The sequence below is a fragment of the Dromaius novaehollandiae genome, chromosome 2, assembly GCF_036370855.1.
Source record: "Dromaius novaehollandiae isolate bDroNov1 chromosome 2, bDroNov1.hap1, whole genome shotgun sequence".
Lineage (NCBI taxonomy): Eukaryota > Metazoa > Chordata > Aves > Casuariiformes > Dromaiidae > Dromaius > Dromaius novaehollandiae.
This window is the reverse complement of record NC_088099.1, coordinates 26,462,031-26,487,955: the sequence shown is the minus strand read 5'-3', so window position 1 is coordinate 26,487,955 and position 25,925 is coordinate 26,462,031. Positions and strand designations below refer to the sequence as shown.

At 36.8% G+C, this 25,925-nt stretch overlaps 1 protein-coding gene across 4 annotated transcripts in view; it reads right to left on the bottom strand.

The window, feature by feature from the left end:
* Positions 1-25,925, bottom strand: part of ANKIB1 (ankyrin repeat and IBR domain containing 1) — a 99,573-nt gene that overhangs the window by 51,604 nt on the left and 22,044 nt on the right. For all 4 annotated transcript variants that reach the window (XM_064506057.1, XM_064506058.1, XM_064506059.1 and 1 more), the window contains exon 2: positions 14,505-14,773. In XM_064506057.1, the coding sequence (XP_064362127.1) occupies positions 14,505-14,692 (188 nt within the window). In that variant the 5' untranslated portion in view covers positions 14,693-14,773. The remainder of the gene's footprint in view (positions 1-14,504; positions 14,774-25,925) is intronic.

Genomic DNA, 25,925 nt, shown 5'->3' with positions numbered 1-25,925 from the left:
GACAATATTCTGAAGGAATATTTTCCCAGAATATGCAACACTGTACTATAATTTCACAGAAACAAACTTCAGCAAAACCATTATGACCTTATGAAAAGTTTTGATGGAAAATAGTTTCAGTTGTTTTTCAATAAAAATATCACTAGACACTGATCTTGCAGTAAGCAGCAAAACATTTATTAATATTTTTAATTTTCATGTCAGGATACCTATATTGGCATTATAAGTCTCAATGTTAAACCTTCTTAAAATAACATTTTCCTTTCTGTTGCTAGACTCAGTCAACTATTCCTTATCTTGCAGTTTTGAGCTGACTTTAGTAAGCCACATCAATGTTAAAACTATTTGTACCTTGTCTCTATTAGGATTTTATACTGAAATAGCTACTGCATTTAAAAAGAAAAAAGCAAAAAAAACAAAACCAAAAAACCCTTACTTTGGCAGCAAAAATGGTCCTTAGAGACATTTCTCTTTCATTGCACAAAGGCAGACTTAGATCATATGAATATGCCAAACTTAAGAGTGAAGATACTGGTGAAAAAGTGGTAACAGGTTTTGTTTGCTTGTTTTCAGAAGAAAAGCATTTAGCAACACTTGCAAAATACTTCACATCAGATGACAAGAAATGACATGACTAAACAGTATCAAATACTGTCCAAAATGAAATACAACATGTCCTTGTCTGAATTAGCTTTACCTAGTGTGAAACTAGAGACTGAAAGAAAGGAGGGAAGGAAAGAAAGGAGAGGGGTAAAAAAGATCCTTCAGTGAGGGATGAGGAGATGAATTCTATAGAAGGCACATAGAGAGTAGGATGGTTACCACTGCAAAACCTGGATGATGCAAATACAAGGCAAAATCTAAGTCACCTTGGGCTTTGTGAGATGTAATTTTGGAGACTCACTAAAATCTGAACTTCTCTACTTCCTTTATAATAAAATCTGTTTTATAATACAGCAATATCATTTTTTCCTCTTAACTCCCTTTTACAATTTCATTTGTTATATTTTTACTTCAAGTACAGATCTGCCCAAACTAAGCCTTCAATGTATTTTTAAACTGCAGTATGAACAGAAATTGTAAAAGGTGTTCATTTTTCAATTCATAGTCCTGAAGTCTTGACTGAGGCATGTTTGAATGAAGATTAAATATTTGTTTTATTATTATTATTATTTATTATTCCATTCTCCTCCTACCCATAGAATAGGGACATCCACATGTCTCTTAATATTCCATCCCCAAACTCCTGCATCTTCCTAATGAAAATGAGATCATAACACTGGGAAAAAAAAACAGGCAGCCGCTAAAGATTTAAAAGACTTCATATGTGTCTTCTTTTTCACTTATATTTAAAACTAGGTAACACTTTGATGTCCAAGCCAGTTTGCCTAAAGATTTTTACCTGGAATTTAGATCTAACAAACAATTTCCAAGCTGCTGTGCAAAAAGCCAGTAGAGATAGCAGACATCTGTTATCTTCAAATGAGGTGTGGAATGAATAGAGAAGAAAGCGTGACAAAGCAGGAGCCAGATCCCTTCTGCAGTCACTACAATGGACTGTGCAATAATAGGATACCAAAAGTACCATTTTTTCTGCAGAAGCCTTCAGCAGGAGCTCCTGAGGACAAACAACTGGAGAAGTACTGAGATTAAAGGCTTTGACTGGTTTAAAAAAAAAAAAAAAAAAAAAAAAAAAGAAGAAAAGAAAAGAAAAAGGGCCAAGCAACAAGCTAGTAGTACAAAGCTAATGCAACAATCTGATATTGCAAGGAGGATGGATTTCATCTTTCACACAAAGCACCTGAACTTTATTTCAAAGTTTGAACTTAGACTGTAAGACATGCTAGATGGCTGCATTAGTTAGACTATCATACTTGAACTGTCATAAGCTGTTTTTTAACCACATTTCTTCCTCCTACTTTGAGTTGCTTTACATCCGACATACTGATTCCTGCTAGTTCTCTAATAAAAAAGGTAAAATAAAATTCAGCGTAGAACTTTGAGATTTCTGTACTACTCTGAACCAGGGCTTGGGCTATTTTTTAATTGCCAGAACACCTTCATTGTCTCCTCTCATATCAGATGAAGTATTCCTAGTATATTTAGATATCTACTCGTTACTGTCTAAGCTTGATAATATTACAATTACCACTTAAATTCCATACTGCAGTATTTTAAAGCATGTGATTCCCTCTGAATCAGGTGACAGTGTATCTGATTGCAAAATAACACGACGTTCTGGTAGTGATCTTGTCACACACTGTCTTACAAAACATTATTTTACATGTAAACAAAAATATTGAAAACCTCCGCTAATGTAATAGTAAGGCTAACTGGACTGTATCAATTAAAGAGAACAGCTTGCCTGGCTACCAGTTGATTATCCCGTATATATTCTTTCCTCCTGCTCTTTTATATTTTTTAAAGTTACTATATTTTTCCCAACAATCTCTGCCACAATTTTGCTTTAATAATCCCAAGCCATGGGGGTTCCATCCAGTTTCTATCAAATACATGCTGCAATCTACTTATGTAGGTAATGTTTATAGAAGAACCAAGTGCCGAATGGATACAAATGCTCTCTCACAGCTGGAGGTAGATGTTGCATGTTACAACTACAGTACAGTGATGAGATGCTTCTATGAAAACTGCCCTAGGCCATAAGTCTCTGTGCATAAATATAAAATTTCAAGGCTGTCAAATCAGTAGCCCCTTTCAGACCCTAAAATTCCCTCTAACAGGCTAAATAATAGAAAACGGTAGCTATACTTGTGAGTAACTATTACTATAATTCTCTTCCACCATAAAATTAAGCCTTTGGGGAAAACCCGCAAAACTCTTGTTTTTAAGAAGTTATGCATATTCTAATCTAAAATGAGAAGTGCTCAACTCCTGCCTGCTTGCAGATTTTCTGTTCATAAATGAATAGAAAGGCACCTTTCCTTATTAACCAAATAATGAAAAGATGCAAGTCTGATTTTTAAAGTTTTTTAAACTGTCACTGCACTGTTTTCCTATCACTACACAGAATAAAGAACATTACTACTCAAATATGAGTCTTTCAGCAAGGCAGACTTTCAACACCTGCAGCAAGAAATAACAGCAATTTTTTTTTCAGAAGATAAATCCAAAATACATCACTAGAAAGCCATTCCCATGCCTAAGCTCAATATCTGCTCTTATTTGAAGTTACCTGGTGAAAACTTGCCCAACAGTATCTAAATACAGTGAAATCTTCAGTAAGAACCATCTTCTGCAGGTGGCTGTCAGGTATTCACTTAAAATATAAGCAAGTTTTCTAGAACAATTTTTGTTACACTGTTGGTATGAAACAAACAAAAAAAAAAAATCAGTTTTGATTACTTGTTCTCTTTCTTTGTCAATCAACTTCCATGTCTCATAAATGGGTGTGACAAACACCAGAGCTGGCAAAGAAAACCATAACTAGGCTTGGAAGTGCTACAACAAATCCTCTTTTCTCTTTTCTTTCTCTAATCCCTTACGAAAGTCAAAGAGACAACTCTCCAGTCAAAGGGGAAGTCAAGCCAAAGCTGAAAAGCCCAGCTCAGTCCGTTACTCAAAATATAGATGATGATTAATGTCTAAAAAGAGGTAAATTCATAATTTTACACCTACAATTTGACTGTTTGAAAGGGCCTCACTCCTATCACTGATATTTGGCATGTAAGGCTTTCAAAGAGTAGTGCTTCAGACCCCTGCAATTTGGCTGAGAGCTTCAGAGGCATAAAAAGTTAAATTTTGCCTGGAAATTTACTGGCAGAGTGAAAACATGTAGTGCCTATGGGAAATACCACTCAGCCACAAGGCAGTCAGACTTGATTTTAGTTGCAGTTTCCAAATTTTGCTTTAAGCTGCAGCTCTTCGCAGTCTCAAATCTTGAGGTGACAAAAGCACAAAAAAGTGGCATAAAAGAAAAGGCTGTAACATTTACACCTACTACTATCTATATTTGCTGAAAAGCAGCAAGAGACTCAAGATCATCAGGCTGTGAACTTGAATAATAAACAACTGACACGTTCCCTCACTCCGGGAAAGTAACACCATCATAACCATTTCTTCAGGTTCTTATAAAATCTGTCATGTTTTGGGGGAGGAAAACTGCCATATATATACGGTCTCTTTCATTCAAAGTGATACATATCTATCCCACACACATACATGTGATATATATGCATGTATGTATACATGCTTAAAAACATATGAAAAAGTATCTATGTACAGAAAAATATGATCAAATTCAAAAGCAGTGTAAAATGAAGTTACACAGGTAGTTCTGATAGCTAGAGACTAAAGCAAGTCTGAATCCAGTCAAAGACAGTGGTCAAAGTGAATGTTACTGATTTATGAACACAAGGCACTTGCATACACTATACATACTACACAGTACACTATACTATACAAATTATACTGTAGCTTTAAGCTAGACAGCTCAGGTACTAGAAAAGGGCTAGCTGCAGCAACAAGGTAAACTAATCTGCGTTGGGTTCCCTTTCATGATGTCTGCTCTGGTACTTGGGTCAGCTAATACATTTAGGTCTAGCTCACTGTTAAACAAGTTACATTGCAAACTCCAATGCAGGCATAAACCTAAAGCTAACAGCTTTTTGAGCATTAACAGAAGTATGGCTAAACCATGAGTTATAAAAACATACAGAAGAGCACAGCCTCATTACTTCAGTAACTTAAAACTCACATGCAATGAATTAAATCATATAGTTATTTTGAACCAGTGAGCTTCCGACACAGTAGGTCAATACTGATGCATGACAACTTTGCTTAACTATAGCCATTTTATTATTGCAAAGAACTGTTTCCCCAAACGTGCTACAACACATAACCATAATATACTAGTAAGCACAGGAAGAAATATTTTTAGTTATTACTGAAAATTGTATGGAAGTATGGGTTGGTATAAATACTTTTGCAAAAAGTATTATTATTCACCTAGCCATATCTAGTAGCAACAATTATTGATGTTTTTATTCATTAGATAGCTCTAGAAAGTACTTTATTAGCACTTACAGGTTCTCCTCTAGAAAGACTGACTGTTTCATTAGAATTCTTAAGCTTCTCCTACAGCCAAAGAATTTCTTGCATGTAGTAAAAACTAAACTAAACTAAACTTGGTAGGAGACTGCCTATTTCTATTCCAAAATAAAAAAAAAATCTGTTGACAGATCATTAACCTCTGCCAATTGATCAGAAAGAAACCCACGGCCTATTATCCTGACTTTTTGTATGCCTTGAGTTCAGCTGGCCTCTTGCCTAGGAACTGAGTAATTACTAACACCACCAGAATCCCTGTAAACACTAGTAATAACCTGCTAAACTAATGAGCAAGTGATCTGGGCTAACAGCAAAACACAGGAAACATCTGAGAGAGAGTCACTGACACCATATCCTATTGGTGATGGAAGTCTGTGAAGAGCTAATTCTTCACTCTGAAGTTTGAAGCCTTCACAGCCATTAAAAAATCCCCTATATCAAGGACTCCAATCTGGTTCCTGATTCTGTACTTTTCCTACTCAAAAATGCCTCTCATTTTTTCCCATTCATATGAATCCCACCAAGTCCAGTATATCTTCCAGCAAAAAAGGTTAAATCCATTTCCTGAGTATGCAGAAAGATTCAAACAATTTCTGCAGATTTCCAGAGATAATCATGATTTTGAGAATCAGGTCCAGACTATGCTGCCTATAAATTGTGTTTTACTTAGAGCAGTCTGAAGTTCAAATGGAAATTTCTGTCTCTGCCAACATATGCTCCTCCAGGCCTGCTTCACTTAAGGACTTTATGTAACGTTCTGTGCAAAAATACTGCCTGGAACTCGAGCACTGTCTTCAGCCTCTCCTAAACTGTCTGCAGTGCTCTAAAAATTCTTAAAATCCTTTAAAATGTATTGCTATCAGTTCATCCACAGCTTCCCCAAGTAGCATGTTTCCAAAAAATTATTAAAACAGTTAGATGTAGGTCAGCACCTGGGTCCTGTTGCAGATGGCAATCTTTGGCTTGGTACAACGCAGAAGACCAGTGGAGTGGCAGGAGTGCCAAAATGATACAACTGAATTATGCAGCATAGATCCAAAGATACTGTATGTTAAAAGTGCAGAACACAAAAACTGGTTGATCCTTATGGTTGTTAATACTGCGGACCAAAAAAATATCATGCTTTATATACGCATCCAAAGCTTGGTAGGAGGAACAGCAGCAATAAAACACGGAATTAAACTATTCCTGATAGGAAAAACGATCAACATCATCATGAAGTTAACTAGAAAACTATGGAATTTATTTTATCTTGGCCTTCCATTGAACAGTTTGGAATACTGCTTCCATGAGTCCAGGCCACTTCTGGCTTTTAGTTCAGAGTTTAAGGCGAGATTTCAAAAGGAAAAGAGCTGAGTGCCAAACTAGAACTGACTTCCACTGGAACTGGCGGTTCACCAGCAACTTTTGTGACTAAATGTCTTCTGCAGTTCAAAAGCTCCATGATTTTCATCTCGTTCTCTGGCCCCCTCTTCTATACGTTTCTTTGCAGCTAGAACCAATTCTCTAACTTAAGTGTGATTCTTTCAGGCTTCTCTCCAAATCCCTCCTTCAAACACAGCTTTTTCTGAAAAGACTATCCACACTGAATTCTCTTCTCAGATAACTGTAATTTTTAGATTGCTTTCAAACAAATGTCAGATAAAGTAATAAGCATGAAACTGCCAAAGAGAGGGTTTATCTGCACCGTTGAAGCACACTGCTTTGTATTTCTGAGCAGAGACCCTCCTTACCTATCTGCTTGTAAATCACTCAGCAGTGTATGTCATCTAGTGTTGATATTATTTATACAGCAATGATGAAGAAATTACACAGCAAATATTAACAGGCTTTGTAGCAGTTCTTCCTCTTTCTTGAAAACTATGACTACATTACAAAGATTGTCTCATTTTCTTCTCTCCCTTCCTCCTTCCAGAAAAAAACATTTCAAACTTTGTGTTGCTTGATTTTTAACTGTATTAATAAAACAGGCTTTCTGTTCTTCTTAAACACCTCAATAAAGTTGTCTTCTTGCATGTAAAACAAAAATTTTAAAGATGGATCTTCAGATAAGGATTAACTGCAAAATATAATTTGTCATATTTTAACTGAAAAACCCTCAAACTGAACACAACTTTTATTTTTAAAAGAAAAAACTGTTAACAAATGTTTAGCAGCACCCAAAGCATATTAACACAGCAATTTAGATCCCCTCTCGTGAGTGCATTCTTAGTCCCTTAAAAAATAATAATATTAAAAAAACATCAAATAATCCACAGTACATATATTTGTGTCCAAAATGAAAACTGTCTGGATACACAGTCACTGAATATGTTAGGTGAATACTGCATTGAGCTATAAAAAATAATTATTTCTGATAAATATAATTCAGTTTATCAGAAATTAAGTCTCTCAATTGTTATTCCTACCAGACACTAACTATTGAGCTGGCAGAGCTCTCTGCTACGGAAACTGTGTCTGCCCTGACCTAACTCCCAGGGGGAAGTTAAATCGTTTGACACAAAAATTCAGCAGTTACCAACCAACCCAGCAGAGTTACAAACTCTATCTGGTAACAAAATTAGCTGAAAGGCTCAGGCATCCTGATAAAGACCAAAGCTATACTGTACTACTTTACAACTCAAATATAGTTCTCCTTTGCCTGAGATAAAATATTCACAGGGCTCTGCTAAGGAGAAGAGAGAATGCGGAGTAGGAACTCCTTAACAGTGTACAGTACTGCATTAATAGATCTGATTTCATTAATTGCAAACCAACAGATTATTTTGCAGTATTGGATTTCCAAGGAAAAGAAATGAAGAATAACGTGAGGAGAAGATGATAATTTTAATAAAAACATTCAGGCAGTCTCTAAACATGTGCAGTGAAGGGCACAGCAAGCTAAGGTTCCTGGCTTAATAAGGGGTGCAGAAAACCTAGCAGCAAGGAGAAGCAGTAACTTAACATGTCCAACGGTGGCATCCATAACTGTACAGGAAGGCCACGTTGCCATCAAGGAACTCCATATGACCAAACGTATTCAACATATTAAGGTTAAAATAATCAAAAATCAACTGGGAAAAGGTCATTTATAAGAGTTAAAAACATAGTAGCTGACTGGCTTTTGAGGTTTACTTGTAGGTCAGACTACTACTAAGATTAAGTTTGTGCATGGTTGCATATTTTACGGGGAAATCATGAGGAGCACCAAGGAATTCCCCCTAGGAGGCCACACATCTAGTTAGTGATACCCACTTTTAAATGAGATTTTGAGCTTTGAGGGAAAAAAAAAAAGGAGGGGGATTTTCAGAGTCAGATAAGGGTTTGAATATTTAATCTACCTTAGCTGGACTGTAGGAGACAAAGTCCAACAAAATGAGAGCCTTAGAGAAATCTAGAAAATAATACTACTCTTACTCCAGTCTGCAGTTGCTCCTGTAAGTGTCCCCAGCTCTCCCTGTCACTGACAGTCTTCTCCAATGACGATTTAGTCACATTGAGGATTTGCTCAGTTTTAAAGGTTTCCTAATTTTATCATTTGTTCACTGCGTTCACTGCTCATGAGACTGAGTATCATGAAAATGACCTCGTAGGAGACTATTTTATATCATCCAGTCACATGTCCCGTTAATGAAGTCACCAGAATTTCAATTCGTTTAGTCCTCTTGCTTCTTTATAAACATGCCCACAAATCCTGGTCAGATCCTGCTCTTCCCATCAGTCTCCTACACCAGATCAAAAATTCACTCCAGTATTTCATACTCGAAAGCATTTAGTAGGTGAACAAATGTCACAAGCATTTAAAATAACTAATCAGAAAAGGGTCTTACAGAATCGAAACCCAAATATTTCTCAGCCGCTGACTAGAACAGCAACAAAATGTTTGGAGAAACACCAATGTTCGCACTTTGCTGGATCCAAATATCGCACTTAACATTCACAGCAGCCCACAAAAGTGAAACATCTGGCACTGTATTACATGCAGTATACCCCACAATTAGTATACAACGCTGATATCATAAAACTATGACAGAATGTTCAATTTACTGCTCTGCAGGTGCCTACTCTTTCATTTTATATGATTTAACGTATTTTACAATGAGATTTACCTCCCCAGCCATAGAGATGCAGGTACTACACTGATCGAGTTACCCTAGACTCCATTTAAAATCAGTGAGGAGAAAGAGGCACTTCCAGGGTTCAATTAATTTATTTACAATAAACTTTGCAATGAAATGAACTGTGCTCTAGCCTTCACTGATTATTCTGACTACATCTATTAACTAGGTCTACACTGACTATAAAGGAAGCCTAGCAGGACTAATTCCGATGCAGACATACACACTTTTATGAATAAACTTCATCTTAAATATGTGGGAGAATGGGAAAATAGGTGGATATATTTTATGCTAAAATCAGAAGTCAAAACTTTTTAAAACTAATTTTAAGGAGAAGCACAAACAACTATTATACCTTCATCATATTTTGAGCTGTAAAATTGTCTGGAAAACACTAAACAAAGAGTTAACAGATCAAAGAGATAACCTGAACAAAAAGGAACAAAAGAGAAACTTCCCCTGCATTTCAGAGCTGCCTGCTGAAAGCATCCATACATTCAATACAAATTTCCTTACATTGGGACTCTGTTCTTCTGGCCAATTACTGCATTTTTTTTTATTTGCCATTATTAGACAAAAAGCTGCCATTAACTCTCTTCTTTCTGTTCTGCTCACATCTACTTCAAAAGTACAGATAGGAGGGTAACCCAGAAGAAAACAACAGACTTGCCAGAAGGGCACTTGAACAGAATTTTAGAAATTAGACAAAGAAAGCAGCACATACTGCGCTACCTTTGTGAACATTTCAGAATGCATGATTTAGGTCAATCTGGACGTTGAATTTAAATATTCACAGAACTTTTGTCTCAGTCAAAATGTAATAGTAAAGTACCCTGTTTTGTATTTGCAGCATCGGGAAAAAAAAATCCTAAATTCAGAGCAGCTTTACATCATTAGAAAACAATCAACCATAGCAGCTCTCTAAAGCCTGGAGAAGTTATGCAAAGAAGTTAACAGGGTTTTCTCTAGTACTTCTCCTTGACATAGATTGTTCTTCCCCCCCCAAAATAACTATATTCTCTCAATTTGAGCAAAGTCATGGTTTGAAAAGCGGACTGCATAGATCTCCCTCCAATGAACTGAAACTAGTTTTCAGCGTGACTGGAAAAGGAATATAAAACAACAAAAGCTGTCATTGGAAGAGTCAGTCCCAAATGTTGTTGTAACCAATGCTGCATTCCCTATGATGTCAACAAATTTGCTGTCAAATTCATCCTATGAAACATATTGGTAATCTCAAAAAGCTCTCTGATAGCACTACAATTGCTTAGAACAATCCTTATTGAAATCTCTGAAATAGTCATAAAAGCTAAGTAAGATAAGATAAGGATGTAACATACATCAACCTGAAACTCCAAGAAAAGCTGTGTATTTATTTTTATGTATCAGGAAATTTCAGCCTAGAAGGAACCACCATTATTTTGATCTTCTGTCATTCTATTGCAGTGAAAAATACTTCAGAAACTTCAAATATTTCCTATAGCCAGATTCTGGACACATTTATCAGTGTTCATCTCTGGCTAGTTTAAGTATGCTTTCAATGTCAGAGTTCCTCTATTATTATCACTGAAATGCAGGCAAGACGAAAGTCAAAAAGGGACATTTTTTTCAGTTTCAGACTTCAACCCAATTTCCAGATTCTTCTGCAATTGTAAACCTTTGCTTTTCCAGTTCTGGAAAAAATCAGCTCCACAAACCATTTCTGCCTCCCCACAGCCTCATGTTCCTATCACCTCCTCCTCCTCCCTCTTCAACCCAAGACCAGCAGTAACTGTTACAAATGATCCTATTTTAGCTTGAATATTCACAAAGTGCTCAGACATAACAGTATGAAACATACAATAAAACAATGTCATTAATTCAAAAAGCTTCCCAGCAGAACTGCTACACTGAAAGTTATGGCGCAACATATATTGCAAAATTATCTAAGATTTTTTCCTTTCAACCACAAGTCATTTCCTTGTGATTTCCAGCCACTCCATCTCAGTGGCCCTCAGAAAAAGTCTATTCTGTTTTCTTATTTCAGTTGTAGTTCACCAATAGCCAGACCGTTGTGGATAACTTCCCAAATTCAGAGCAATTCTTTTGAACTGATCAGTCATATGGTCTCGAATGTATTATTATCTTCAAATTAGGGGAAAAAAGCCCTGAGGACCTCAGAGGTACTTGCTCATTTGAAGACTGAATTTTCTAAAGAAAACAAATCCCCTGTGTTTCTCTGTAATATTTAAATCCATTTACTGAACGAAATTAAAATTACCCTCTTGAATAGGAAGCTCCTATCAAGACCTTCATTCATAGGGAATCGTGATAAATGTTAATAGTGGGACATGATCTATTTGTATGTTTTACAAAGCTCTCATTTACCAAGCTCTCAGTTCTCATAAAGTACCTTTTATTGCTTTCTGTTTTTACAGGTGCTATGTACTTTTTACCATTACTTCAGAAGTCTTACCTATCATCCACTAAAGGGTACGTAGGTATTACCTTGCAATGACCACAATCTGAACTGTAAAACCAATATAGCTTTGTAACACAGAGACGACATTTCTGAACCAGAGTTATTAACAACCAAGGCAAACTACTTTGAGAGTTGACGCTGAATGGGTGTTTGTTGTTTTTTCTTTTTTTAAACATTAAATGCTCCTGTAAATAAATTGATCTGTCAGGTACACTTTACTTTAGGTTGCATACCAAACAAAAGTTATAAATTACCATCAACATTGAATGCTAGTCTATTTCCAAATTCCAATTTCAAAGTTTTTAATATAAGAACAAAGCTTTATATGATACTCATGAAAAATTAAAAGAAAAAATCCTAATATTTTAAAACATTCTTGCTGAATCTTGTGAAGAAAAAAGAAAGTAAGATTACATACTAAATTCAGTTTCTGGACTCTAAATGCTGGATCAAAAGCATAGCACCCAGCTGACTCAGATTGCTGACCCGGTATAAAACAACCGCGCAGTTCAGAAATTTTTATCAGCTTCAGTTTCTGCCAGCAGACTTCATGCTAGATCACATAAAGTTTGCGTAGATCAGGAGTTTTGCTCCATGACCCTTCAGCCTTTCCTCCGGCTTCTTCTGTCACTTCTGTTTCTTCATTGCTGAGATCACTATACCAGGATGTCCCCAACTCCCTTTAATAGCAAACTCAGTCCCTAGGCTTTCATTTTATCTTTGGAAGTCACCACTAGCCATACATCAGATAAAAAGGAGTTTGTCCCTTTGTCCCCCTTCATATCCACCTACAATATTACAAATATCAGCCTATAAAGAAAGATTAAATGATATGGTATACAAAATAGTGTTTAGAGGTTGAACTACAAATTAGTATAGCTATAGATTCCCAAATATTTAAAATAGGTATTTCATGAAGATGTAAAGATGCAATATTGTAGCATTATTGACATCCCATCATTGTAAATCTCTCTCAAAATAAAAACAGATTAAAATTCATTTATTTTCAGCTCCTATACCTCAAGGCATTCATTTTTATGTCCAATTTATTTAGTCTTTTCAATATCCAGGACTTTCCCTATCATAAAGAACATGCTCAACTGGAAATCATGTCTGCTCTTTCTTTGCGAGTAGGCAGGCAGTAAGTGCTATATTTATTCACCCTTACTACTTCTTTTACCTAAAAAGGCAAGGTTTTGCATATTACGTCTAAAAGATGAGTTCTGAACAAGAGCTTAACAGAGAGCAGAAAAGAAAGTAGTAAAAAAAACTCAGCAAATTATTCCTAGCAGTATCAACAGCTCCAAAAGTCCAGGTTTTCACTAGTGGACTCTAACAAATAATGGTATGCTCACTATGATCACTAGTGGAAAAGTTATCATAAATTTTTGACTCAACTAGATTATCATAAATTTTTGACTCAACTAGAAAAAAGAATGAATGATTCTTCTGACCATCCATTTGTAATGTGCACAAAATAAAACTGAGTCGTCCTGTGAGAGTTAGATACTGAAGGTTCCATGCAGCTAGTAGTAAAATGTCATGTTCTAAATGTATCCTTGGTCTTCCAGAAGGCTATATTTTCCTAGACTGAGAGAAGTAAGCTGTAAATCTCAGAGAAAACAACTATGCAGAAAAATGTAACAAAAACTGGATGTTATTTTAAATTAGGTTTATTTTAAAATTTCCTATAATTCAACAATAAAGAAAAGAGGAAAAGGAAAGTTCTGATATGTTAAGAAATAAAAAAGTGAATAAAATGGTGAAACAAAAACATCAATTAAAAATAGAAATATATAATTCATGGGGGAAATACGTAGCAAAATCAATTCAGATGAAAAGTTACGAAGTACAAAAATCGTTTGTTAGATGAATCTAAAACACTGAGGAAAAAAAAAATCTATGGTGGTAGGCCTGAAGGTTAATAAAGTTCCAGCATATGACAAACAAAATGAACCTAATGAACATCACAGCTCCATCAGCAGATGTAAACATAAATATTTAAACAATATTAACAATAATACACAAAGAGAGAATTCTCTTTCAGTAAATATTTCTATCCTGAATCCTAGTATAAGCAAGATGATATTTATGAAATTCTCTCTAACTCATTACCCACTGGAGAAGAGGTTTAGCAATGTCTACTCAGAACTGATTTCAAGAATAACTGGACCAGAACAGCCTGTACCCATAATCTCTGGACATGGATAAGATATCAATGAGATGTCTGATTGCACACGGTTAATCTTTAATTGATTGTAGAGCACTGACAAAAGTACAGAAGAATGGAAGTGGCTAACATTATGAATTGCCATACATGGAGACTTTGTAAACCTTTACTGAAGGTAACACATTCCCTTACTTTTCCTATGCAGCAATAATAAATTCATTCATTATCATGATATTCATATTCACTGTTATTACCCCAAATGGAAAAATTAAAGCTGCCTGAGTAACACAAGAACACTGTTCTACCAGCTGGAAATAGATAAAATAAGTATGGAATACATTAGATATAGTGTTACCTACAGATTATTTTAAAACATGAAAACACATCAAGAATGGTGGAAGAGTCACTATTTTCCAAGAACTAGAGATGATAGGAGACATCAGGAGGCATGGTAAAACAGTCCAAGATTAATGTTATGAGAAATATTGAAAATAAAGATTGTTACACCAATCTGTGATTATAGGCAAATTTGCATATTTTCTATTAGTATTTGGAAATGTTACAGATTCTGTGTCTGTAACATACACATACATACATATGTATATACATACATACACACACACACACTCAGTATTTATAGTCTAGTTAAGCCTCTTTAGGTTTCTTAGATCAGCTATTCATATACAACAAAACTTCAAATGATACTTACCCCAGTATACGGTTCATTCCATGCCTAGCAGCATAATGTAGTGGAGTATTGTGCTGGTAAGTTTCTCCGTAAGAAGTATTGGGGTCAAGAGTTTCTTTTAGTTGAGGGTTGCTCTCATATATTTGGCAGGCCAGATTTTCATCTCCATTTATAAGAGCTTTGCGGAATTTGGTGGTTGTATTTCCCATGTTGCTATCCTAGTTATCAATGGCACTTTTTCCTTTCCCCTTCATCCACTTGTTGAAAGGTTCTGTAACATGCTTCACTGCCTAAAAAGACAAACAATATTTAAGTTATTCTGTAGAACTCTTTCCTAGATGAATTCATCCAGAGTTACAGCACAGTTAGCATGCATGTGAAGTTAGGGCCTGTATACTCTATCAAGAATTGCTGAAGTCCTTACAGGTAAATACACACAAATTCCCAATTCTTTACAGATTATTTCCCTGTTAAATTGTGCCACCTTCCTGTACAAATATTTTTGTAACACACACTCTTTGAACACAAACTGTTCTATTACAGAAAACAGAAGAGATGGCCGATATCCATCTGTAATAGAAGACAAAGATGAACACAGCATTCTGCGAATGAGAATTAGAAATTAGAAGTGATTTCAAAACATAGTAAAACTAAAGCAAAATCATTAAACCGAGGGGTTAAATTCTTCATAAATATGCAAGAAAGTGGACAACAGTGTTTTCACTCAAAGAATATCATGTAAAAACGTGCTTGCCACCTATGCATGTGCAGGTGGGTGTAAATGTCACTTTTTCGTGCCAGCAAGACCAATGCACATGGAAGTGGGATTTATCACAGGCCCATTTAACAGTTCTGCTAAGTAGACTTTAAAACAACCAATCTCACTTCTAAAGTGACACTTAGAGATCAATAATGAATGGGTCCACACAGTGCCAGGCTTTATACTGGCACTAACAAATTGCACCTTGCAAGTACTCCAAATGCCTCTTGCCTGCAGCTCTGCTCCCCAGCCTCTCACCGTCACCTCACGTAGGGGACCAGCAACTCAAGCCACACAAAGACCGGGCAGGTGGAGCATCAGCTCATGAGATAGGACAAGAGAAGATTATCAGGCCCTGCAGAGTACACACTGATTTACGTCATGGAGAGACAGGGGACTCAGCACAGGACTGCAGCTGGAAGCACAGTGAACCTTCTTGGAGGTCTCTGTTGTGCACAAGTCACCCCATCCAGACTGCTACATGCCAGATCCTCCTCCTGCACCACACTCTGGCATCCAAATACGCCAGAGACAGCAGGCTAGGAAACTGAAAACTACTTAGGCTGGGCACATACAGTCAGGCAGGGCAGGGGCTACTATGCACCCAGTACCTTATATCCTACTTGTTCTGGCAGGGCCTATCTCAAACATTTATTTTTACAGTTGCTTGCCAACACAGTTACTGGGGAGCAGAGACTATCACAGATAGAAGAAATGGAGGAATCAAAGGGGTCTAGAGCTGCAGAATATCCAAAGGAATCAGGATGTGGATGTGCAAATAAAAATACAGAGCTGGAGGTGCTGGAGGAGTAAGAAACACAATGGGTTTGGGATCCTGGCTGGGAATATGAGATATGGAGAAACAAAGAGATGTCTTAGTTTTTGGAGATAGCAACTGACCCTTAATTACAGTCCAATTTGAAAGATGGGTCCTACATTTAGAATTTTGACTACTCTGAGCTATTTAAATACAGCCTAAAGTGCTCACTCTAGTCAAGTTAGATTGAGAGCGAGGGGAAAGACACAAATACACAGGCTGATGAACATGGCAGAGTAGCTCTTTTCACCTTAGTTATTTGAGAGTGAGAGGCATAAAAAGGGGATAAGATAAATGGAAGGAAAACTGGACAATGAAAAAACAAAAAACAGGGAAAGGAGAGAGAAGAAAGTGAGAAGGCAAGAACAGGACGAAGATGTGCTGATAAGACTGTGAGGGAAGGGAAAGGATGAGCACAGAAGGAATCAGCACAACTCAGAGGAAGTTCAGTCAAACCAGCAGAAAGTTCCCTAAACATCTGAGAAAGAACTGCAGTGACACATTTCTGTTCCCACAGTGTGTTCCTCTCACGAACTCCTTTCTGCTACTAGTGTGAACTTACATGTCCTTTAAATAGCAAGAGTAACAACCAGCAGGACTGGGTACACTTGCACACCTTTAACTTTGCATGCCAGTCTTGCTATAGCTCTGCTCAGAAGATCCCATTCTGCAGGAGATCCCACTGGCTGGGCTCTTTCACTGTCTCCTCGTTTGGTGAAGAGGAGGGGAAACACCACTTTCGTCCTAATATCACACGCTTCTCTGTCTGAGCAGTACTAGGAGACCAGTAGCCTTTGGTGGCTTCTATTTTTGTCCCCTCTGTCTTCAAAACTTTGGTGAGGCAGTCCTTATTTTGGAGTTGCTGTGCCCTACCTTTTGATGCCATCGGGTGAGAAAGCCAAGGGACTGCTGAATCGTCCGACACAACAGCCTAAACATGTTGCCCATGCTCTCCTCTGTGACCAGAGTTATCCAACTGGCAACTGAGTTAATCAAAAGTTTCTCATAAAGAAGCAGATACTCATCCAAAAGTAAATGCACATCCTTAATATTTTTAGTTATACAGACAAACCAAAGCCCAGGTTCTTCAATTAAACCATCGATTCTGCAGCATTTTATATCTTTTAGTTATCTCTATATTTTGAAATGTAAGCATATAGATACTATGATATATCTATATTCAAGAAAGCCACTGTATATTCACAGCTCGCTGTGCTACAGATTAGTATGTTTCAGATGTAACAGCAGCTGCATTACTCTACATATTGGATAGAGTTTTAGGCTTTAATGAAAGACTGTACAACAACAACAAAAACCCAACCCTTTACAGTCAACCAGCAGTTCATACTAGCCCCTACATAGAAACAAAATAAACAAAGCATGGCATCTTCAACAGCTAGGACCTCAAATATAACTTGTAAGAATGATTTTCTGTCAAGTTTGTTAACGAGACAGGTTTATGGAGTTACATTATCCATCAATCCCTATCTACCACCAATAGTTCTCAAGACAACAGACGAAACATCTCAAAGATATCATGTTCCTATAAACTTAAGGAAAATCAGTAATGCAGATCCCATCAGTGCTCCTAAGGAGCAAAAAAGCACAAAAACTTATTCCATCATTTGCAATTTAAAAGTAACAGCATCAACTGCCATGCACGTATTTCCGGAAATTAGCTCACGCATTAGCTTGCATCTTAGCTTGTGCCAGCTGCAGAGCAGGCTGCCTCCTGCCCAGACCAGGAACATTACACAAATCTGGGTAGGGATGAGAGAGGGTGCTGAGAGTAAGAAGAGAGGATGGTGCCCTCAGGGAATCTGAGAGAAAGGGTGGTACTGGCAGCATGAGGAAGAGGAGAGCTGAAGGTATTAAGGGAGGGGTCTGGGAACGCATGGCAGAAGCAAGGGTCTGTGCAGTTCTGTAGAATTTAAAAAGCTCAAACTTTTGCAGTGCAGATATTGCAGGAATTGCTTAAGTAACTGTCATTAATTCTACTGCACATCAACAAGCTTTATTTTTTGATGAAGTATAGATATATTAGATGGTAGCACATCAGCTCCTCAGTTGAAAGAGCAATCCTAGTGTAAGCAAAGAGAATAAAACATTAATAAGTAATTTAAAAAGATGATATCCAGTATTTTTTGATAAATATTTTATACAGAGAAATATTTTTTAAATTTACTTGAAGAAAATACTGTATTAAAAAGCCTCTTGCATAGGACTTTATTTTTTCTGCTAAAAATCTCTTCACTTTGTTATCATTGTTAACCATTTAATGCTGTAGTAGTGCCTACACTAAGCGTCATGCTAGACATTGAGTAAATCTCCTAGTACCCAAATGCTCAAATCTAAAAAGTCAAATGTTACAGGAGAGTGAGAGACAAACTGGTTTGGAAAGGATTGAGAAAGCAGAGAAACAATAATAAACAAGTGTGCAATACACAACTTTTTGGCCACTCTGCAAAAATCAGAGCTTTATAAATGACCAGTCCTCATCAGCTTGCATTGTACAGAATGTGCTCTGGAAGACAGTCTCAAAAGGTGACTTGACAGACAGCAAGTACAAGTGCACTGCTACAGCCTATTCAGAATCCTTCCTATTCCTCCTGCTGCACCCCCTTCTGAGCCTAAACTCACTGGGTCAGAGCATATTTTTTGTCTTCTTTAAAAATATATCCAATATTAGGCCCAGTGCTGTTAAGTTCTTCAAATGGATTTCCAGACACAAATTAAATATAAGAAATACAATGACAATATACTACTGAATGCAAAATTAGAGGTAGCGAGCCCCCGTATATATGTATACAAAAACATATATATGAATATATATATTTAAAAAAAATCATCTCCTAGTTAGTTTTAAATAATAAAATCTTCTTTCGTTAACAGGAATAGACCCCCCTGAACTTCTAGATTCTACTAAAACCAGAAGTAAAGTGTTTGTCTAGGGTAAGAATTCCAAAGAAAAGAATGAATAATATAAAAGACATAGGCATGTTACTCAAACATTTATGTGCATTACCGTAACATCTGGGAATTTTAGAAATATACAGCATGTACAAGTTACTGCACAAAACAGTGAGATCTGCTTCCCTAAAAAAGCTTATAGTCTATGTGTAAGATAAAGGATTATATATGATATAGATATGATACAGACAGACAGGTGAATGACAAAAAACAGTAGAATGCTGGTCTGCATAACAGGACCACTGACCAAATGGCAAGATTTTCACAGTCAAAGGAAAGGGAGAATTTTAAGATGAATTATGAAAAGAGCAACAATGTGGCTTTGAACAGACAAGTGGAACTCCTCCCAAGCCCAAGAATCAGCATAAAGGTATGACAATGCTTGAAAATTTAACAAATGGCTAATGTAACTCTCATCATCACACTCTTGAAAGAAAATGAAAGATGACAGAATGGGGATAGTCCATGAAAGCCTTTCAAATGATGACAAACAGCTTATATATTTGATGTGAAACCTCTGGAAGAATGCAAGGAGGGAAGCGACAGGGTCAAAACTAGTCCAGAAAACAACTCCCTATGTAAAATACACGATACTATAAACTGTCACCTTCATAGAGCACCCACAAGGTCTTCATTTTTCCCCACTATGACAGACATTAGCCTCTCAGGCTATGGAAAGGTGGTGGGCCACACTGTAGTCTTCTTTTCTGAATCAGACATCAAACACACAGACAGAAATATAGAGAGACACAGGGGAGACTGTTAACTGGCAATAGCAGTTGGCTCCCAGCATGCTTGGAAGTCCAGAGGAAACCAGGACTGGCAGCTGTCGTCTCTCTCAAGATGCCACAGGACACGAGTGTCCTGCTGTGAAATATTAGAGATTTGCCCATTTGTAATCTTGAGTTGATCTAGTTGACGTAGTTGACCAAGGAAGGTTCTACTTAAATTGAAGAAGGAGGAAAAGACACGATCTGATGCAACAGGATCTGCAATCGGCAGAAAGGGGCCTAGTCTGTCCCAACCCCACAAAGAGCTCCAGTCCTTTATGTGCTCTGGGAGGCCAGTAAGGTAACGAGGCCAATGCTGGATCCCGGCAGTGACTCAGAGAAAGGAAACTTGGCTCACTCTTTCAACCTCTCTCATTTTGTGCTTTTGAAAGTGAAGGCCCTATGATAGATATATTTCCTCCTGAAAGGGGGAAATGGGTGGCAGGGAAGGGGGGCCTGTAAGGTCCTGGCAATCCCCCACCGCAGGGGCTTGGACAGCTTCCATGGACCAAATAAAAGGTTGCTAAAGCTGTTTCAGCAGCTCCCAGGCTACTACTGCTAGTGTGTAGTGTTGATGTCACTGTTCTTATTTTGGTGCTTGTGTAAACTCAGCATTAAATAAATTCTTAGGCTATTTTTTAATGTAGCATATTACAAAAAGTCACTGTGTAACAAAAATGACAACAGGAAAATGGTAATTTTCAACTATTTCCTCTCAGCAAAATGACACTTGAACAGAATTTTATAGGACAAGAGAAGATATTTCTTTAGCTGGCAGACTCACCCACTGAATTTTCAAGTTCTGTGATAAGAAAAGGGCTTCATAAAGAAAATATCATAACCTTTAACAGCAAAGAATATATGAAAAACTAAATGCAACTGTTTGCTAATTATTGCCTATATTACCTCAGAATTCAAAATATCAACTATCTTACTTGTTGAAAATTAGAAACTGTCCTTACTATTCTACTGTTTCCAAATAAAAGTTTCACTTTGAACTTAAAATCAAAATACTGTTAACACAAATCACCTTGAAGTCTAACAAAACTCCAGGGCATCACACTCCTCTGCTTCAGCAATAAACAGTAACAACTCTATTGACTTATTAGCAACACTGCTAAAAGCAGCACTTTGATATCACAGCTCTATAAATATTTAATAAAGTGATGGCCCCTCTCATGAAGGCTTAAAGGCCAAGTATAAGATGAAAAAAGGGTGGATACAAAAGGACATGGGTAGATCAAGGTAACAGTGAGATTTTGGCACCAGTTGCACCACACCTGCTGCCTAATTACTACTGATTTTTTTCCACAGGCATCAGGATAGAAATGAGTTTGAAGGAGGACAATGTGATGGCTTCACAGGATTTCAGAAGTTCATCCTTCAAAATAGCGGCAAAGTGCTTGCTAGAAATTTATTAATGACAAAATACAGAACCAGCTGAACGAGACAAGTATTTTTGAAAAGTCTTACTTCTAATGTTCATTTAATAACCTTTTATTGAATACACAGTTTCTCATGAGATGACACACCTCTTTAATTTTGCATTTGAATTGCTTTAATACTGAAGTAGAACTTCTCACCAAGTCTAGCACTAGCATGCGGTTCTAGAGCAACCATGCTATAGGGGGGAGGATGAGGAAAAGGAAGGGAGACACACTGTACTATGTAGTACTATTGGGTATATCTACCAAAAGCAGTACAAAATACTCAGGTATGAGTATTTTTGTGAAGAAAATGTCATGTATTTCTTGCATAAAGAAACCATTATATAATGAGCAAAGATCATCAGTAGATCTGCTCATTTGCAACTGTTATTTTACAATAGAACACTACGTTATTCAACAGTTTAGCCATAAAAGTTTGAATAAAATTCTTATTTGACGGGAGAATTTTTTCATGTAAACTAGAAGAACACTGCTGTGGAATAAGGAGTGAGCTGAGCTCAGAGAAGTAAAACTTTCCATAGCCCCTCACAATTCAGTCTCAATACTATCAAAATAGAATACATATTGACTAAAACTAGTGTATGTTACATGGTTTCTTATACCCTTGCAAAGAATTATTTGATAATGAATTGCCTACACAAAAAAGATAATGAAAAAAGATATCAAAACAATTTGTTTTCTGAAAGCACCTTACTTTTCCAGAAGTATAAAATAGAAGATTGCTTTCTCAAAGCTTATTGTTTTAAACACAATGAGCTCAAAAGATAACTATGGTATTGTTTTGGACACTGCAGTTACAACAGTTCATTTTCAAAAGGTGAGTTTATAAAACATTCATACAGAGTCTATACTGTCCTGTAGTATAAATCATAATTTACTGCAGAAGGGAATCATGACAGCTTGATGTTTTAGGAAAAAGCCTGGTGATTTAGTATACTTAGAAGGACAGTGACATCACGATGTCAATAATTATAATGCTTATTAGCGGGATGGAAACAAAAGCATGTCAAAACTTAGGCACAAGAATTTTGAGAATACCCGGTCTTCTCTCAAACAAAGAAAAAGCTCTGGCTATTTCTCCTTTTCCTCCCTTTCCCCCTCCCCTCTCTCCAAAGTAAAGAGCAGTACTGTGCCAACAAATTGCTTACTTGACCAAGAGGACAAAACTAAAAATAAAACATTCAAACACACACATATCTACTTCATCTACAGCTGGCAGAGATGTCTATAATTACGATATAGTAGGAAATGTCAAGTTCAGGCAAACTTTTACATGCTTACAGTAAAGATCTAAGATTTGCCAAATTTTAATTATTGCCCAAAATTTCTCCATGCTGGATATTTGCTTCTGGAAGTAAATTTCTGGAAGTTTTGAACAAGAAATGAATCAGCAAGGCCTGAGAATCAACTTATGGAGAAAGTGGTTGGTGTTTTTTTAACTAATACAACCGATTTTTTTTCCCCCACACTGAAATACTCTTAAGGTTTGTGCCAAAAGTTCTGAAGTCGTCAACATGAAATAATGAAAGCATTTCTGCCACTTCAAGCCTTCTGAATGGAACTTCACATTGTCATATTCAATGTATACACCAAAACCCATTGATATATCAATGCCGAGAGTTATATGCAAATATAACATGTCTCACCCCCTGAAGAATGAATACGACTATAAAGTTTATGTTTGTTAAATATCAGGGTTGGAAAGTGGCAATAATGCCGAGTGTTGACTTGAATAAAATACAGCGTAGAGTAGTGAAAAAATTAATTATTTCCTTATTTATATGTTTATGGGATAGTGAATCTAGTGACTTATGTTACTGTCCTTCTGTGCTGCCATATATACCCACAAGCAGAAGGCTTAAAGATATTGCTAAACTCAGTATTTTCAGGACTTAAGCTTACTCACTCAGACACATTTCAAATACTTTGATCCACATGGAACATTTTCTTTCAAACACTCTTCTTTTTCCTGCTTCCCACTCCAATTTGTGGAGAAAAAAAGGATTTGAAGCATGGCTCTGGTTTTCTTTGACCTTGTACACTTGCAGTGATCCAATAAGGACAGATGTATTAGAGACTAGAAGCAACTACCACTTTATGAAAAAAATTCTATGTAGATGTAGCTAAAGTAATTGCTATATCAATTTTTATGCTGTTGTCTACAGCACTTACGTTCATCATCATCTAAATGAAACACAATAAATCCACAGTGAGGTAAGTACACAAATATGTTGAAAAGGATACAAGATACTGGTCTACCAAGAACAGCCAAATCAAAAATACACCGTAATAGTCAGATGAAGACAGCATGCCTGGGATATTCAGATAAATAAATACATACACCCAGTGGCATAACTTAAAAGGGTTTTTTGGGTGCTTTTCTTTTTTATAATACTTTATTCTAAGGGAACAGCAACTCGGTAAAATGGAACAAAAAAAAGTTATCGTCCTATAGCTCTGCACTAGAGCATACAACAGGCTCACTGGTAATTGCAGACCATTTCATATTCATTTCAGGGCACGATGTCTTTAGAAAATTATTTAAACAACAACAAAACCCTCAAAGTTCCCAGAAGTCAAGAAAAGACTTTGGATTTCTTCCCAATGCAACATTCTTTTAAAGCCTTAAGAGTCTGATTTAATCTGCTGTACCTTAGTTACTGATACAATGCATATGTTTTCCTCTATGATCTCTATAGACTCCAGTCATAAAACACAGCAGAACGCTTTTAGGGCTAGCTCTTCACTCATGAGTTTAAGCAGACGAATTTTAAATAACATAAAATGCCTGTATCTAGTGTAATGTTGACATTACTACCAGAAGACCTCCTCTATCTAGATTAGAAGGTGATGAAGCACAAAAAGAAACATTTAACTTCTATTAGATTAAGTCCGGCTAAATGCACAAATGCTTGATTTTTTCACCTTTTAGTAAGATATGACAATATAAAAATGCCAGAACAATCTCAAGCACACTGTTTTAGTACAAAAAGCTCACTATAGGCTATTCTACCTACTAAAATATCTCAGAACACTTTTGGTACAGTGCATAAATTATTGTTAGTTCAATAAATGTGACTTCTCCACAACAGGTAAATACTGGTAACAGCACTCTTTCATCAAGCCCTGGACACAAGCACCAGAAGCAAAAGCGAATAAAACCCATCAGTCCTTGCATAAAGAAGTACAAGCAGCTGATGACTCACGGGATAGTTAACGTCAATGAAAAACTAAAAAATACAGACTGGAGACTGTCACTATTCTTAAGCAGGCTAATTTCTCTCATGGTGGCAGCATGAGAACCCCATTCACATAATGTAACGCTTCTCTGATTCATTTCTCCTTCCTCTCACATACATATCATACGCAGTGCGTCAGCCGGCATGGGAGCCTCTTTGCAAAAAAGACCTCAAACACATCTTGTTTTGTTTAACCGTAAGATAAACAAAGACCAATTCAGTTCAAGATGAACGCATGTCACCTCCAAAATCAGTTCCAACAGATGAGAAGTACTCAGTGAAACAACCACCAAGAGTTAGAACGCAAAGATTTTCAGAATAAGGGAAAGATGGAATAAGCAATGTGACCCTGTTTGGAGCAAAAAGTCCACAGAAATTGGTTGGTTCCTGTCAGATTGATCTGCTTAGAAAAACTGAGGATGAAGAAAACCAGTACTGGAGAACACTGCTAGGAAAAGATGCAGGAATGAAGGTGGCAACACAAACGGCTACAGAAAAGCTACAGGAAACTTGATCAAGCAACCTAAATAGGGTGCAACCTGCCTTGACAACCCTGCATTGACTCAGTTCAGGATGTATTTTTCTACTATGTTTGCTCAGCTTAACACAATTTAAAAGCCTTGTTAAGATTCAGGTAAACAAGTCTGAAACTGCCCATAGCCTAAAGAGAACCCTCTGGAGAGCCTTTGTTATAATTTGGCCAGCTAAAAGCTTTAAATGTTAACGTGATTTTCAGTGGCATTAAGCTGATACAATTGAAGATGAAACTTGCTGGCCTGTCAAGGCCTATCTGCAGAAAGCAGAAACAGCCGAGGCTGGCAACACAGGGCTGCTCAAGATTAGACTCCTACGTAGCAACGTGTGAAAAACTCCTCATATATTTAAAAACTCTAGGATATGCCTAAAGCAGAAGTCCCTCAGCTTGAGGAAGCTTTTTCATATGAAAGAGAATCAGTTGGCAGTATCATGTTGTAGCTGTATCTGGTAAATATACAAAAGGCCTAGATGGTGGATCTCAAAACCATATATACTACACAAGGTAACTCAGCTGCGCTCAGGCTGTACATAATTAGCATTGCTCCACACCTTTCCAAGAACGTACTCCTATGTTTTTCAGAAATAACAAATATGTCTGAAGTCAATGCATTTCAACACAAAAATGATTATTTTTATGAACAGCAATATATTCTTTTAATTAACAATATGATCAAACAAATAATGCTAGATTTTCAATGTAGAATCTTCCAATGTATCATGCTATATTTTAAACTGTCAGTGCAGAGCAATAATTACAGTATCCTATACCACCGACTCCTGGCTGATAAATAACTGCAATGTTTAGAGGACCAGCCTTCTATCTGTAGACTGCTGATAGTCCCCACGTTGCAACAATTCTCAATAAACTGACCAACATTTACAATAATTTCTCTATTCTTGT